Source organism: Rosa rugosa, chromosome 7 (genome assembly GCF_958449725.1).
Source record: "Rosa rugosa chromosome 7, drRosRugo1.1, whole genome shotgun sequence".
Lineage (NCBI taxonomy): Eukaryota > Viridiplantae > Streptophyta > Magnoliopsida > Rosales > Rosaceae > Rosa > Rosa rugosa.
In genome coordinates, this window is record NC_084826.1 from 40,415,278 (window position 1) to 40,431,750 (window position 16,473).

General features: G+C 40.0%; 1 protein-coding gene and 2 long non-coding RNA genes across 3 annotated transcripts; all 3 read left to right on the forward strand.

Moving 5' to 3' along the window:
- The first annotated feature begins 302 nt into the window (after positions 1-302).
- LOC133720199 (uncharacterized) lies at positions 303-1,500 on the forward strand. Its single transcript, XR_009851736.1, has 3 exons — positions 303-550; positions 632-727; positions 991-1,500. It is a non-coding gene; the product is annotated as an uncharacterized LOC133720199 (long non-coding RNA).
- A 773-nt stretch (positions 1,501-2,273) lies between these two features.
- LOC133719968 (uncharacterized) lies at positions 2,274-4,590 on the forward strand. Its single transcript, XR_009851603.1, has 5 exons — positions 2,274-2,521; positions 2,646-2,674; positions 2,745-2,795; positions 3,612-3,677; positions 4,365-4,590. It is a non-coding gene; the product is annotated as an uncharacterized LOC133719968 (long non-coding RNA).
- A 6,875-nt stretch (positions 4,591-11,465) lies between these two features.
- Positions 11,466-12,551, forward strand: LOC133723304 (glycine-rich cell wall structural protein-like). Its single transcript, XM_062150115.1, has one exon. The coding sequence runs from the start codon at positions 11,466-11,468 to the stop codon at positions 12,549-12,551; it is 1,086 nt and encodes a 361-aa protein (XP_062006099.1).
- Positions 12,552-16,473: the final 3,922 nt, after the last annotated feature.

Sequence of the window (16,473 nt, forward strand, 5' to 3'; positions counted from 1 at the left end):
TGAATTAAAAAAGAAGAAGATAGTAATGCCTCTAATATTTCTGAAAACTTGGATAACTTCTATTACATGAATCTGAAAACTTATTAGACAGGTGAAAAATGTTCTTTAAGATGCATATAATAAACTGTAATATAGATAAGTAATGCCTCTATAATGTTTCTGAAAACTTAGGTAACTTATGTCTATTACATGCATTTGTTCTTATGCCAATTAAACTGCTAAAATGCATATAATAAACTGCATGTTGGTTATTACATATCCATATTGATCATTTTAATCTTGTTTAGATTGGAATTAGGTTAAGATGGATAGGGAATGGATACTTAAGCAAGACAAATTCAGTGAAGAGTATAAAGAAGGGTTTAGATCTTTTATGGAGGTTGCAAAACATCATGTGAATGAGAGGAATGAGACAATATGTCCCTGCATGGAGTGCTTGAATAAACGTTGGTAGCCTCTTCATGCTACTAATGCTCAAAACAGAGATCAACAGGAAAGTACCCATCGGGGTGGTGCACCATTTATTCAGCATGCTTTGCAAGCAGCAAAGGTAATTAAATAATAGTCGCTCGTGTGGCATTCTATTATGATAAACTCTTATATACTGAACTGTATGTTTTTTCAAGTGCAGGAAGGTGGTAAGCCTGTATCATTTATAGACAATTATGAAAACATGTATCAGGATGCAGAGCATAAGTGGGTTAGTGAGGCTAAACGAGTGAGACATGTAAGTTATCAATCAATATCTTAGTTCAAATATAAGTTTTATAAAATAGAAATAGAAGATTTAGAATTCAAGTGTGTGATTTGTATCCGTATGTATACACATGTACAGTTCCACGCTGATTGAATTATATGTACAATGTCTTGTATCTAGATTTGTATTTTAGAAAGTGATGTATGTCATATATAGTGCATTATATCTAGTCTGACTTTGTTAATATCTAGGGTGTGTGTGTGTGTGTAATCATATCATTCTTTTTGTTGCAGGAGAAAATGAAGCAGAAGAGGGAAGATGTCAAGGCAAAGTTCATTGAAGAGGCACCAGAAGGTACTCTTATTGAATCAATAGAAGTGGCTTTGAATGACGAGATTGCAATTATGGTTTAGGAGTGTGGGAGAAAAGGTGGCAAGGTTCAAGGTTTAGGTGCTTTCCCTCGCTTGGATATCTCGTCTTCTTCTTCTTCTTCAATGCCAATAAATTCTGAGTGGAATGAGATGAAAGGTAATCTACAAAAGCTTACATCCACTGTAAGTTGCTTGGAATCTGAAAATGCGAAGTTGAAATCTATGTTGCGAGCAATATTTAGCAAATTGAATGGGAGTGACGACATTAATTGTGTTGCTGATGATAGCTCTGCTCAAGAAACTGATGGTATTGAAGGAATTGATGACTTCTCTAATGACTAGCTTGGTATGGAGGGTTAGAATGCCTTGGGTTTCATGAAATATTTAGGAATTATCTTTCTCATATGTAGTTAAGGAACTACTTAGTCCTGAACAATCCTTGCAGGCATGTTTGCAGCAGATATGTGTGATCTCATCACTTTAACAAGGATCGAGATGAGACATAGTGGGGAAAGACCACGACAATTCCTATCGTTCCTATTGAACATTCGTGTTCTTATCTGTGAGCCCCCGAAAATTTTGTTTAATTTTTAGAATGTAATTTTTCGCCAATAAGATTTTCGCAAGGTGATTTAAGTGAAGAAATCGATTTTGGAAATTGTTTTGGTGTCGAGACCACCTACTGGGCCGACAATTTAAGTTTGGGCCAAAGTCCTTTCATTTGGGCCTGGAAGGTACTAAAGTTCATTGCAGCAAAAAGATCGCCGAAGCAAATTTGAAAGGAGAACATTTTAACTTCGTACTTTTTCTTGTTATTTTAATTTGTCGCATAACGTATGAAATTACGTATTCGTATGGTACACAAGTATTCGCGCTTAGGTTAAGACTTTGAGGCCATTAAAAAGGATTAAGAAATTTAGAGAAAATCCAATTTGGGTCTAGAAAAGTATTTTTAAAGTATTGAGGCTTAGGACAAGCCCGGAAAATTTTCCCGAAAGGATTCGGTGAAGTGTCGGAGAAATAAGGATGTTTGAAGATGTAATTTTCGGATTGGGCTTGAGGAAATTAAGAGAAAAAGAAAGTTGGAGCAGCCCAAGCCCACTTGGCCCAAAAGGAGGGGCGAATTAGACTTTTCACAATTAAATTTGGGAGAGGTATTTAAGGAACACATCCCTCTCAAACCCTAGCCACTTCCCTCATTTTCCTTCAGCTCTCTCTCTCTCTACCCGAGACTCTCTCTCTCTAGACTCTCGCCGGAAATCGCCGCCGCCGGTCGCCGCCGTCGCCGGAATCCGGATTTCAACCAAAATTTCCAGATTTTCTCCTCTTCCTTCCCTCTTTCCATTTCTCCAACCAAAATCATGAAATTTAGCCATTTAATCCTCCAAAAACCCTAGAACCCGAAGCTAAAATTGGGGCTTTTGTGATTTCTTCTTTCCAAGCTCAAATCAAGGTATTTTCCATCCTAATCTAGCCTCTATTCCTTCGATCTATACATCTTTCTTACCAAATTCGAGTTTTTGATTTCCATTTTTGATTTTTGGTGCATGAACCCGATTTCTCCTTAAACCATGAAGCTAGGCTATGGGTTTGACAAGGATTTGTGGTAAGGATCTATCCATGCAACCTTGTTTCGCAATTTTTGGTTGTGGTATTGATGATGGACGGATTTGTAGGTGAAGAAGGCCATGGAGGAAGCTTAGGCCGTGAGTTTTGAAGAAGAAAGGGTAAGGAATGGGTTTTGGACAAACCCTAGAATTTTTGGAATTTATTTGGTTGATTTTGATTTTGTTGAGATATTGTTGTTGTTGGAAAAAATTGTGAAAAATAGAGTTTTGAAGAGAGTTTAATTAGTAGGATTTTATTGATCTAATTTTCAAAGGATTGGAAATTGGTGTTGAAGATTTGGTGGTTGTTGTTGTGTATTTTGGCCAAAAGAAAAAGAAAAGGATGAAGAAAAGGAAATGGCTTTATTTTTGAAAGAAAATGACGAAAATAGTAAAAGTTGGATTAAATTGAGGTTTTACTGTGGTAAAGTGGTAAAAAGTGAAGAAGGTGAAAGTAAAGGTAAATTCGGTAAAAAGGAGGTAAAAGTGAAGGTGTGGAGGTAAAAGTCTTGGTAAAAGTAAAAATGTGAAAAATGAGAAGTAATTGGGTAAAAGGGAAAAGTAAAACTTTATTTATAATTATTTACTTATTTATTTTTAATAAATAAGAAATAATGGTAAATAAGGGAATACTTGGTCAAAAGTCAGAAGTCAAAGTCAACGGTCGAAAGTCAACTCCGAGAGTTGACCAGGGTTGACCGACCTCGTAAAGTGTGAGGATCGACTCGACTTTGGTCGCTCGGATTGGCGATAGTTTAACGGAGCGATAAGGACGTTTTTCCTTTTTAAGAAAGAAGTTAGTTTCCCAAATTGGTAAAGGTTAAAAGAAGTAATTAGTGGCCTCATTGAAATTAAAAGGATTTAGCGTGCGCGATTACTTAAAGTTGATCATGATGTTTACCTGGATAATTACTTACAAACTAAGTAATGGTTTAGGAAACACGATCGTTAAGGAAGCTTAAGCGGAAAACGTCAGAGCGTGGAATACGCCGGCATATCCAGGTAGGGTGAGCTGTCCCTTCCTTGTTAGAGGCTTTTCGATATATGTGGAATGCTCTAGTATAATATTATGTTGCCTGCAAGTACGTTTTTGGTTGTTCATTAGTCTATGCCTCGTGATACATGTGTTTTTAGAACTGATAATTGCAAATTGTGAAAAACCGAGGCTAGACTTGCATGTTGAGATACTGTACCCTTGTATGTGTGTACTTGTGACCTGAAAGTGAATGGGACCTAGACGCGTAGAATCCTAGGGATCCCACGGTGTCGATAACCGTGAACCTCCGGAGGGGGCTGTGCTCCTATGTTTGTCAAGGAAAGGTAAATACAGACAGTGAACCAGTCATAGGAGACTCAGAGCCAGGAAATGGACACTTTCGCTACTTGTAGTCACAAAGACTACAGAGTAGTTGGCTGGTTCTCGTACTCAGGACGAACCAGGTCGGTCACTAATTTATTTTACTTTAGCCGGCATGTAAGTATCTCGGAGCTCCAAGTGTGTGAAGCATACTGCACATGTTTTATGAAAGAAAACAAATGTTTGTGGTTGCCACTTTTCTTAAAGCATTTTTCAATAAACGTGCACAATATTATGTAGTAAATATTTTCAAGTATATTATTTTTCAAACCTAGCATGGTTGGGTCGGCCCCTACTGGGCATGCGAGGACGAAAGCTCACCCCTACTATAGTGTGCAGGTTTCGAGCATGTGGTCGGGAAGCGTACAGGGGAGACACATGGCACAGCTTGGCGCATTTCTCTTTAGTTTTATCAAAAGAAGGTTTTGGTCCTTAATCGGATTTTGTAGTAGCTTGTTTATTTACTTTTTATTTATTTCCTACTCGTTTACAAAAATTCTGGGAGACCCGTAACCCTGGGGCGCGTCTCCCATACTTGTAGTTACTTAGTGATCTGTTTTATTTTCCGAATTGGGTTCCGATCGCAAGCCCAAAACTCTTAGCCCATTTCGAATTCCGCTTTTGAAAATGTGTTGTTTGGTTGCTAGAATGACTTGTCCAAGAAAGTGTTTTGTAAACCAACAACCTAAACTCAAAAGGCCTTGCGGTTTCGGGTTGATGAGCTATCGAGATGCCATTCGTGACATGTCGATTCCTCATTGGCTCAGAGTCACGGCGCTGTGGGACCCCCTTTCGGGTCACCACATTATCTCCCCCTAACAACGGGAAGACTGTCTTATCAAAGTGACAATCTGCAAGACATGCAGTTAAGAGATCGCCTAGCAAGGATATGAAGTGGCGGACGATTGTTGGAGTCTCAAATCCAACGTAGTATCACATTCGTCTGTGAGGACCCATCTTAGTGCGATGTGGCGGCGGAAGAGGCACTCAAATGTGCATAAGTACGAGATACTTGTACCCAGTCACTAGCTGTAACGCAGAGATACATTGAGTGGCGGTGGGTAATAGACGAACTAGCATAGCTGCATGCGATATTGCATAACCCCAAAAGGATATAAGAAGATTGATGTGCATTACCAATGTCAGAGCTACCATCATAGTCATTTCCGCGAGACCAGTTGGGTGTGTACATGGGAATATGATGTCCGACATCAGTCCAAGTGTAATAACCATCAAAAGTCTTCGATGTAAACTCTCTAGCATTGTCAAGTCCAATTGACTGAATGGGATGATATGGGGAGTGAGCCCGTCACCATATGATATGTGCTAGGAGTGTAGTATAAGTGGCATTACAAGTGGACAATGGCACAACACGTGGCCAGCGTGTTTGCGTGTCAACCAACATCATGAAATATTTAAACGTCTGCAAGTTGGTTGAATCAGTCCATAGAATCGCCTTGGATTCTATGTAAGAACAGAAGGAGTATTGTCGTATCCTTTGCATAGGACGGTCTCATTCCTAATTTCCATGAGGAACAGGCTTTGTAGAATAAGCGAGAGGCCTTAGAAGTAACCAATGAGGATTTTGGTTGGGCCAGAGCGTCTGTAACTCTATTGGAAGCAAAGTTGGTGGCTACAACATCACCAATAGCGTCACCACCATGATGGACGCCATCCATGGCATCATGAATAGGGACGTTACCAACCCTAGGCTGGTAGTGGACGGCAGAGGAGCCAGAGGCAACGGCCGGGGCTCCAGAGGCAACTGCGGCGGTCACACTCAGTCCCGGAATCAACCTTTGATTCTTGCTTCATTTCGCTCGAAAATGGATGTCCGTGTAAAGTCTTTAGTAGACAGATCATCATTCATGACTAGGATGACCTATCCTGTCGTGACAAAGCCAATATGTGTCTAAATCCAAGAGATCTTCTCTCATAGCTTTATTGGATTTAATAGCTTGAATAGTGGTAACATAAAATCTACTAGAGAGACACATAAGTTTCTCTAAGATGCGCCTTTATTCACAATCATTAGAGGTAGTGCAAAGGAACTCTTTGTCGTTCTCTACATGCGTTTTTGCATGGAATCCGTTGGCTCGAATATCTCAATACAACATCTCTTAAGAATGATTGCTTATGGCGGTGAATGGTGTGTGTAGTCGCACTATCTGCAAGACATTGAAGTTCTCTAGGATTCATTCCTCAAAATCTCATAATTGAAATGGAGTAATAAAGAAAATGACTCTAAATTTTATTCATAAGCCAACGGTGTACATCATTGTTTCTTTGACCAAAAGAAAATCTAATCCGAATTAGCTAATGTAAAACAAAGGTAGTCGTTTAACTTCTTTCGGTAACTCCAAAATAAGTATGACCAGGTGAGTAGAGAGATGTCGGTGGAGCAAAGCTCGCTTAAGTATCACTTATCTCAAGACCTTCCTAGACATCATACTCATTTTGGATGAGCCTACTTGAAGAGAAACTAAACCAATGACATTTAGTACAAAATATATGGCAATTGCCTATTAGATCTCATGGAAAAATAAAGACTTAAACAGAATTGACGATCTATTGATCCCAGCGAGATTTGAAGTCTTCAACCCTTCACTCTAGATCATCTTCTTGATCTTCTTGTTCCACATAGTGAACTTCTCTTGCTTCACAATATGCTTTGTAGGTGGTGACAATATCTTCACGAGCTCTATAAATATGTGCCCAATGACGGGATGCCCCACATCGAGAACATACATCTCTGCTTTCTGACTCCATTGATTAAGGCACTTTGAAAGCGTCATTTGGATGGCTCTTAGTGTTGGTGGCACCACCAACATAGCCAGAGGCGTTGCCTCCCTCTCTCTTTTCACGTTGACCTCTTCGGTTCCGTGTTCGCCTATTTTGGCGGTTACCTTCATTATTAGAGAGAGAATATGGACCAAAACGTCCAGAAATGTCCCTAGATTTAGGATTTCGCTCTTGGCGCCCTCTCTTAGGGGCATGACTATAATTGGACTCTGAAATAGACATAGTTTCCACGGGTCTCAAATTATAGTTCTTCACAAGGATGTTGTCGTGCTTTTCAGCGACATTCATGGCTCGAATTAGCTCATGAAACCTTGTGATTTGTCCTGCAGTAACATCAATTCGATAGTTCTTAGCAACCATCAAAGCAGAGACGGGGAAGTTAGAGAGAGTCCTCTCAATCAACATCGCATCTATGATATCTTTTCCACAGAATTCCATTAAGGATTTAATGCGAAGTGCTTCCGAGTTGTAATCAAGAACTATCTTGAAATCACAGAAACTGAGATTATGTCATCTCACTTCTAGGTCAGGAAGCAGGGAGTCATGGACGTTGCCAAAGCATTCTTCGACTGAGACTCACAGCCTTCTGGGGTCTTCTTCATTCATATACTCGTACTGGAGCAAATCATCCATATATCGAGTCATTAGGGTTAGAGCACCCACTACCTAAGATCGAGGTCATGGGTTCGAGTCACCATGGGGGTAGGAGTGAAATCCTTTGATCCTCTTTTAAAAAAAGAAAGAAAAAAAATCATTAGGATGATGGCTTTCGCCTTATTTGCCTCCAAGGCTGCTCTATTTGCTTCCAAAGCTTGAGCTTGCTCAACAGTTAGCACGTCCTGGCTAGGCTCAAGAATCCTATCTAGCATTCCTTGGGCCTTGAGATGCTAGAGGATATCACGTACCCATTTGTGATATATAGAGCCAGTTGTTTCCAATAAAGCAAAGTCCAGTTTGTTCAGGTTACTCATCCTGAAAGAGAACAAGAAAAAGGGTTAGTTTTGGAGCAAAAAGGATACCATGAAAATAATAAAAATTTCTGAGCGTATTCGCTCCAAAGAAATTGAGAATTCCTGAGCGTAGTCGCTCCTAAGAAATTAGGAATTTCTGAGTGTAGTCGCTCCCAAGAAATTCGATTTCAAGAGGTATTAGATTAGATCGAAACAAATATGTAAGTGGTTGATCGTATCTTCTCAACAAACTCTAAGTTTGGAGGTCTCAACAAGCTCCAAGCTTGGAGTTAGCACGAACCCCCACAGTTCGACTTAGGTCTCCCCATGAAAAAAAAGGGGGGTAGAAGAAGGGAGGTTGCAAGTCCCTAAAGAAAATAAAAGAATTGAAATCTTAAAGAAAAGTACACAAATGCGGGAATTTTAATGAAAAATTACCTTGAAATGGACAAACGGGGGTTGACAGAACTTTTGGCTAGAAGTTGGCCAAAAAATGGTGCTTCTGGCTAGTGGTGGTTGGAATTGGCCTGAACTGCCCTAAATGGCTTTTGTCTGGTTTTCTGCTTGCGGTTCAGTCACTTAGGTGGGCGGTTCGGTGACTTTTAGACCGATTCTTGAGGTTCTGCTTCCTGTTTCTGAATACTAGGATCGATGCACTGCTGCTGACAAAATTTGGTGGCAATCGGAGGTCAGGAAGGCGGTGAACCGGTGAAGAATCTAATTCTGCTTCCGGGGGCTGGTTCGGTTCTTTTTCGGCCGGTTCTGGGAATTCCGCCGCCTGTTCTGGACTCCTGGGATCAAGGTCTTTAAGGTGTGTGGTGGAGGCAGAAAGGGTTTCAAGATTTTGTATTCGGATTTAGGTTTTGGCTATTTGTTTCAGGGTTTGTTTATTTGTTTCAAGGTTAGGGCTTCATGCTGATCACGTGTTTTAGGAAAAATGGATGCAGAAAATAGCAGAGAGAATTGAGAGAATGAGTTGTTGTTTTCATTGATAATGGGGCCTCTTTATATAGAGGATTAGAAGCATAGAATCAGAGTCTTACAAGGAAACATAATCGTACAATGATTTGGATATCTACGAAGATATCTCCGAGAATATCTGTAAGACACAATCTAGAGTTTGGGTCAGACACACAATCTAGTTGTCCTTAAACAACATTATGTTTTTTAATTTTACAATTTTATTTATTATAATAATATTTTAAAAGACCCTTTTTCAAGTGAACCATCTCCAGTAAGGCAGAGCTAAAAATGAACTTTTTTTTCTTGATAACACAAATCTATACGTTACTAATACATATAAAAAAAAAAATTTGAACAAACGGCTAGTTGGTGCAACTATGTTTAATTGATAGCTTGATTTTCTACCGTTGGATTGCAACGGTTCATTCATTTGGGCAGTTGATTCTTTTTTTTTCAAATGCATGCATTGCGTCAGCAGTCTTCTTAATTATGCATAATTGATGTTGGGTTTTTTGTGGGTCCCCACAAGAGCCCAAAAGCCACCTTTAGAGCTATTTTTAGCCCTCCCCTCCCTCTTTTGGACCTAGACATGATATAGCTCTATGGACTTTTTCTTGTTGGAGTTCATTTTAAAAAAAAAAAAATAATAATTGCTAGAGATCTCATTTTACCCTCCTATTGAAGATGGCCTTATGTTACACCCTTGAAGGTGCAAGGGGTGAAAGCACCGAGGTTAAGGCATGTCTTGCGCCTACCTCGAGTGTCAAAGGGCAGCAAGGGTTGTCCAAGGAAGACAAGGCAAGGAAGTCCAGTGTTCGAGTGTGCAAGTCTCGCTAGCCAAGCATGCAGGCAGCGGGCAAAGCCAACATTGGCCCATCAGCAGGCAAGGAGGGAGACTCGAGGACTAACCTCGCTAAGCACTTATGGCAAGCCCATGCATTGAGAGTAGGCAATGCATGGCCTGTGCGAGGGACTGCCAGGGGCAGCGCACAGCGAGGGGCGAGGATGGCATGCTGACAAGCAAGCAAGCAAGCTGCAAGTGCGTGACGCAAGCGCGAGCAAGCAAGCTGATGCAAGGGCAATGCAAGCGGTGGTTAGCATAGGTTATTAGCTCCTATCCAAAGGAAGTTGGAGGAAGTTGCCTTGAGTAACTCCCCTTTGGATAAACCTAGGTGGTTGGGGTTGTCAACCACAAGATCGACTAGTTAAGCGATCTTAGCCCTAGGCGGTTGGGGGTGTCAACCGTAAGAGAAAATCGTGGGGTGCTCAACACACGTACCTAGGGAAGTTGGGGTTGTCAACTTCCGAGGGTTGGCTGCCCTCTATAAATAGCCAAGTGTGTTGAGACTCTAAACAACATCCAATAGAGAGTGTATTGTGGAGATCCAACACGAGTTCCTTTTGTTAAGTGTGAGTTAATAAAGGGTTGGGGTTTCCCCGTATTTCGTGTGTCTTGTTGATTGAAACATTCACCCACACATTGGTGTCCACTGTGAGTGTTGGGAGGCAGCGAAACACTTGAGTGATAAGCACATTTTACTCTGAGGTGTGCTAGGCTGGTCTTGTTGTCATATGGGGCAGCAAGGCGCCATCACAGACTTGAGGGAAGTGAAAAAAATTCCCTACTCGAGAACGTGTCCATGACACCTTACAAGATGACTTTTGTTTTTGCATATAAGCTCTTAATGCAGTTTGATCGATCGATTGCGAAGAGCGAGATAGAGTCTGGATTATAGAGAATGAGAGAGAAACTGAATTCGGATCAGAGAGAGAGAGAGAGAGAGTGTGTGTGTGTGTGTGTGAAACTATCTTAGGGTAGTTGATGGCCAAGTAATATTATAATTTTGTATCAGTTTTGGGTTTAATGTCCTTATGGGAAAATATGTTTTGGGTCCTCAACTGGTGGGGAAAATTTAGAGGACTTTTGTCCTTATGGATCAAGGACCCTTAATAAAAAGCTACTGAAATATCCAATTCTCAAATAATTGGAACATAATGATTTCAACATCCATATATACATTCGTTGCAAAACTGGTTTACATAGTCACATAGTCCGCCAATTTCATTGTTACAGAAAAACTGGCAGACATCAATAGAGTACTATAGGAAAGAGAAAAAGAAAAAAAACAAATGTGTTTTTATCTAGCAACCCTTGCACAATTGCTTGATCTATATAATCTTACTAGAATGAATACAATAATGCTCATCACCGTGCAATTGCATGTTTTAAATGAATAGTTTTCATTTCTTCAAGATTGAATTTGTGACATATAAAGGTAACGTTATAACCCAGAGACCTAGCTAAAAAAAAGCCTTGCACACTGTTAATGCATTAATTTCATTTTATGAATTAAAGTAAAGTATTAATCGATCACCAATATAGTAAACTGGGGCGGATCAAGTTGAGATTTAGGTCAGACGACGGTAGGAAGTAGCAAGTAATCACGGGGTTCAATAGGAATCATTGATGGCAAACAAGCAGGGAATCACGTAGAAGAGCATGTAATGGAGCTGGCAATACTACGTACAGCTTCTACTGCATGTAAAGGCTAAAGTTAGATCTTGCAATTGTCTCCCTCAATATGCATGTCCCAACTTCCAACTATACATATTCATAAAGGAACAGATCGAGATCGAATTTCAGCAAATCCCTTCTATATAAAGAGCCATGACCCAGGAAAGAGACTCATCGTCTTGCTAGCTAAGATGGGAACAATCATGGCGAGCAAGTGTGTGTCTGTTGTTATGTTGTTTGCTGTTGTGCTGAGCTTCACCCAGTCAGTACAAGGAAGGAAGTTACTCAAGTTAGAGGAACCTCATCACAAGGATGGTGGTGGTGAACAAGTTGAAAAGCCACTCTGGTTTTATGATAGCAATCCGAGTGGGGCTGGTTCTGTAGGTGGGAAAGGGTATGGTTTTGGCCATTCTTTCAGTTTCGGCAAGGGATCATATGGTTATAGTTATGGTACTTCTGGGAAACCTGGCGTTGGTTTTGGAAAACCTGATTGTATCGGGAAAGGTGGAGGAGCCAGAGGAATTGGTGGAGGTGGTGGAAAGCTACGCAAGAAGAAAGAAAAGGAGCACCATCAACATAAAGGAAGTGGGGGTGGTATTGGAGGCGCTAGAGGGGGAGGCATCAGAAAAGGAGGCGGTGTTGGTGGAAGCATTGGACATGGAGGGAAAGGTAGCAAAGGTGGTATTGGTGAAGGGACAAGGAGAGGAGTTGGGGGCGGTGCTGGTGGAGGCGTAGGGGGCGGTGCTGGCAGAGGCGTAGGGGGAGGTGCTGGCGGTGGTGTAGGGGGAGGTGCTGGCGGTGGTGTAGGGGGCGGTGCTGGCGGAGGTGTAGGGGGCGGTGCTGGCGGAGGAGTTGGGGGCGGTGCTGGCGGAGGCGTAGGGGGCGGTGCTGGTGGAGGCTTTGGAGGAGGTGCTGGTGGTGGCGTTGGAGGAGGTGCTGGTGGCGGCGTTGGGGGCGGTGCTGGTGGAGGCGTTGGGGGCGGTGCTGGTGGCGGCTTCGGGGGCGGTGCTGGTGGAGGCGTTGGGGGCGGTGCTGGTGGAGGCTTCGGGGGCGGTGCTGGTGGAGGCTTCGGAGGTGGAGTTGGTGGAGGCTTCGGGGGCGGTGCTGGTGGCGGATTTGGAGGAGGAGGCGATGGTGGAATTGGAAATGGCGGAGGCGCTGGTGGTGGATTTGGAGGAGGGATAGGCGGTGGAGGTAGTGGTGGAGGATTTGGTGGTGGTGGTGGGGGAGGATTTGGTGGTGTAGGAGGAGGATTTGGCGGTGGTTTAGGTGGCGGAGGACATCACTAACTTTAATCCGTGAGATATGCATGCTGCTTAAACATAAAAAAATAAAATAAAATGTTTATTTTATACATTACTGATGATTCATGTCTAGAGCGCCAAAGAAACCACACAATTTGATTCCAAATTGCGGTTGTTTCTCTGTATTAAATTATGGCATGGTTTTCTTAGTTATTGACCTAATTGTTCTATCGTTGTTGAAATTTTCAATAAATGTATGTACCTAAATAATGTATTCTAATTTTTAATCCTGATAAAACAAAGAGTCATTTACTTTCTAAGATCTTGGCTATTATTATTATTATTATTATTATTATATCATCGTCTCAAGTGCGAAAAGAAAGCAAGAGTACAAGAAAATTGACATGGATTTAGGCAGACTTAACTCTTAATTTCTCAAAAGGGAAGGCCAGGACTCAAATTGGCTACAAAGTTGTGGTCTTTGTAGTCATTGATAAATTTTGTAATTCGATGGGTAAAATGAACAATATATATAGCATACACGGCCTTCTCATAAGGCTCAAACCTTTTTTTTATTTTGGTAAGTATAAGGCTAAAACCTTTTACCTATATCAGGTGTAGTTGAAACTACTGAATCTGTTGGGTGCTGTAACTGAACTTGGAAATAAACATCATGTTTAATCCTTATCTTTACTCTGTGTGTATTAGTAATGGCATATTGACGATACCAGGCTTACAAAGATGAGCAAAAAGCCAAAGCCACTCAGACTTTAGAAAGCCTTCTCAGCAACCGGCATCAGATATAACAGATTGTTCAATACCTGTGGAGAGAAAGCAACTAGGGAACTTAGCATTACATGTTAAATTAAAACTTAGTCTACTGCAACTAATATGCAGAACAAGTATATAAACTAAAACATATTTCTATGTCAGACTAGGATTAGATATAGAGTTTAAGTAAATGACCAGTTTGGTTGGTGTTGTCCATTCCTTCTCCAAGATCCATACGATATAATCTCCTTGTATTGATGGGAATATATATAGAGATTAGTTTATGTTCTTGCAGGGGAATCAACAGATCTGTAGAACAGTTTTGTAACTGCTTTGCAGTTATAGCAGTTCCTTCCATCAAGGAAACTGTTTATAACTCCTTATCTAGTCAGACAAGGTCTTATCTTAATCAATGCATAATTTGAATGTAATTTGTATTCAAATCAGATGGCTTTAATTAAGTGTTTATAAATGATTTTATAACTCAATTAAATCACCAATGTTTTATTTAAATCCCAATAACTTAGCTTCATTTTCTTTTGCTGCTGCAACTCGTATTCATACCAGCTTTATATATCTAGTTCAATATGATCTTACAATCTCCCACTGAACTAGATATATGTCTAAATGTAAAAATGAAACAACCTATTGCTGTAGTGTGCACTGGATTTAAACAACATTCATCTAATTCTCAAAATTCTGTCAATTGCAACCAACTGCATTGAATTACAAGAATTGCAATGTGTTAATAACACAAGGTTTCTTGAAATCACAACACAATAATCACAATTACATGAATTACCTCAAATGCAAAGAACTGAATATGCTTAACATATATTGTAATCAACAATTCTTTAAGCATTATTGACTCCAGATTAATCTTGGAAATAAGTCTATTATCTACTGCATAATATCACTGATTCATATCAGTACTTCATGTATACTTGAAATGATTATGCAGATGCAATATTCAGTTAAATTCATACTATATAAAATGAAGTAATAGACTTAAATGTGAAAAACAAATCACTTGAATATTGTAGCACTTATTAATACTGCAACCATTACACAGTAAACCTACAATTTCAATAACTTAAGCATTAATACTAGACAACACTCCCATCTTCTTAACATGCTCCACAAAACAAGCAATTGGTAAAGCCTTTGTCAAAGGATCTGCCAATTGTTCCTTTGTTCCTATCTTCACAATTTCCACCTCTTTGTCTCTCACACTTTCTCTTACAGAGAAGTACTTCACATCTATATTCCTAGATGCTGAAGTTCTTTTGTTGTTCTTTGAAAAGAAAACTGCTGCTGCATTATCACAATACCTAGTCATTGGTTTTGCTGCAGAATCAATAATCTTCAGTTTTGAATTGAAATTCTTAAGCCACAATGCATGAGCTGTAGCTTCAAAGATAGCAATATATTCTGCTTGGAATGTTGATGTTGCAGTTAATGATTGCTTGCTTGTTTTCCAAGATATTGCTCCACCAGCAAGCATAAAGATGTATCCAGATGTCGACTTTAAATCATCTGGATCCTGCTTGTAAGAAGCATCTGTAAAGCACTCTACCTTCAGTTCTTGATCTTCAACTCTTCTATAGACTAACACATGATCTCTAGTTGCTTTCAAATACCTTAAAACCTTTTTCCCTGCAACCCAATGTTCATGTCCTGCATTGGATTGAAACCTGGATAGCATATTGACTGCAAAAGCTATGTCAGGTCTTGTGCAGACCTGAGCATACATTAAACTTCCTACCAGCCTTGCATATGGAACATTTTCCATGCTTTTCTTTTGGAAATTGTTCTGTGGACATTGACCTTTGTGAAGCTTATCACCTTTTGACATTGGTGATTCACCATTTCTCCCTTTCTCCATGCCAAATCTGTGCAGTATTTTATCCACATAATGCTTCTGAGATAACCCCAACACATGTTTGCTTCTGTCCCTCTCAATTTCAATACCAAGTACATAGTGTGCTTCTCCCATATCCTTCATGTCAAAATTCATTTTCAGAAATTCTTTGGTTGACTTCAACAAAGCAACACTGTTTGTGGCAAGTAGAATATCATCAACATACAAAATTAAAAATATCAAATGACTCCCACTGATCTTGCAATATATGCATTCATCAAGTTTATTCTCTTCAAATCCAAAATCTGTGACCACTTTGTCAAATTTCAAGTACCATTGTCTGGAAGCCTGCTTTAATCCATAAATGGACTTCTTTAAACTACAAATCTTGTTCTCATTTTCCACATATCCCTCTGGTTGAAGCATGTAAATTTCTTCCTCCAAGTTTCCATTCAAAAAGGCTGTTTTGACATCCATTTGGTGCAGTTCCAAATCATAATGTGCCACCAAAGCCATGATGACTCTAAAAGCATCCTTGGTTGACACAGGTGAGAATGTCTCATTGTAATCCACTCCTTCCTTTTGGTTGTAACCCTTTGCAACCAATCTAGCTTTATACCTCTCAATCTTTCCATTTGCATCTCTTTTGGTTTTAAATACCCATTTGCAACCTATAGGCTTCATTTCTGTTGTTCTTTCCACCAAGTTCCACACACAATTCTTTGACATGCTCATTAACTCATCCTCCATAGCCAATTTCCATTTTTCTTCATTGACAGATTGCATTGCCTCCTTGTAAGAAATAGGATCATTATCTTCTCCCAAATCAAATTCTACCTCAGTAGAAAATAAATGATAATAATCAGAAATTGCAGACCTTCTTTCTCTTGTTGATCTCCTGGCTGGAACTACTTCTGGAACAGCTTCAACTGCTTCATTGCCACCTACTTCATTCTCTTGAAATTCCACATCATTATTTGCTTGATCTTCAACTACTGCAGCTGGTTCATTTTGCATGATTTCAATTGGAATTTGATTTCCAATGATCACGTGTTCTTGAGTATAAGGATTATCTTCAACCACAATTTCTGGATAAACAAACCATTCTTCAAAATTCTTCTCATTTTGACTTGTGCTTGATGCATCTATTACTGTCTCACACTGATCAAATAGCTCATCAAAGAATGTTGCTCTATTTGTCTCAAAAATCCTTTGACTTCTTGCAGAATTATAAAACTTATACCCCTTTGATTTTTCTGCATATCCAACAAAAAATGCTGATATTGATTGTGAATCCAACTTATCTTTCTTCTCCACATCATAGACTCTTGCCTC

Excerpts from the sequence above, each read along its gene's own strand:
- LOC133723304 (XM_062150115.1), top strand. The coding sequence starts at position 11,466 with ATGGCGAGCAAGTGTGTGTCTGTTGTTATGTTGTTTGCTGTTGTGCTG.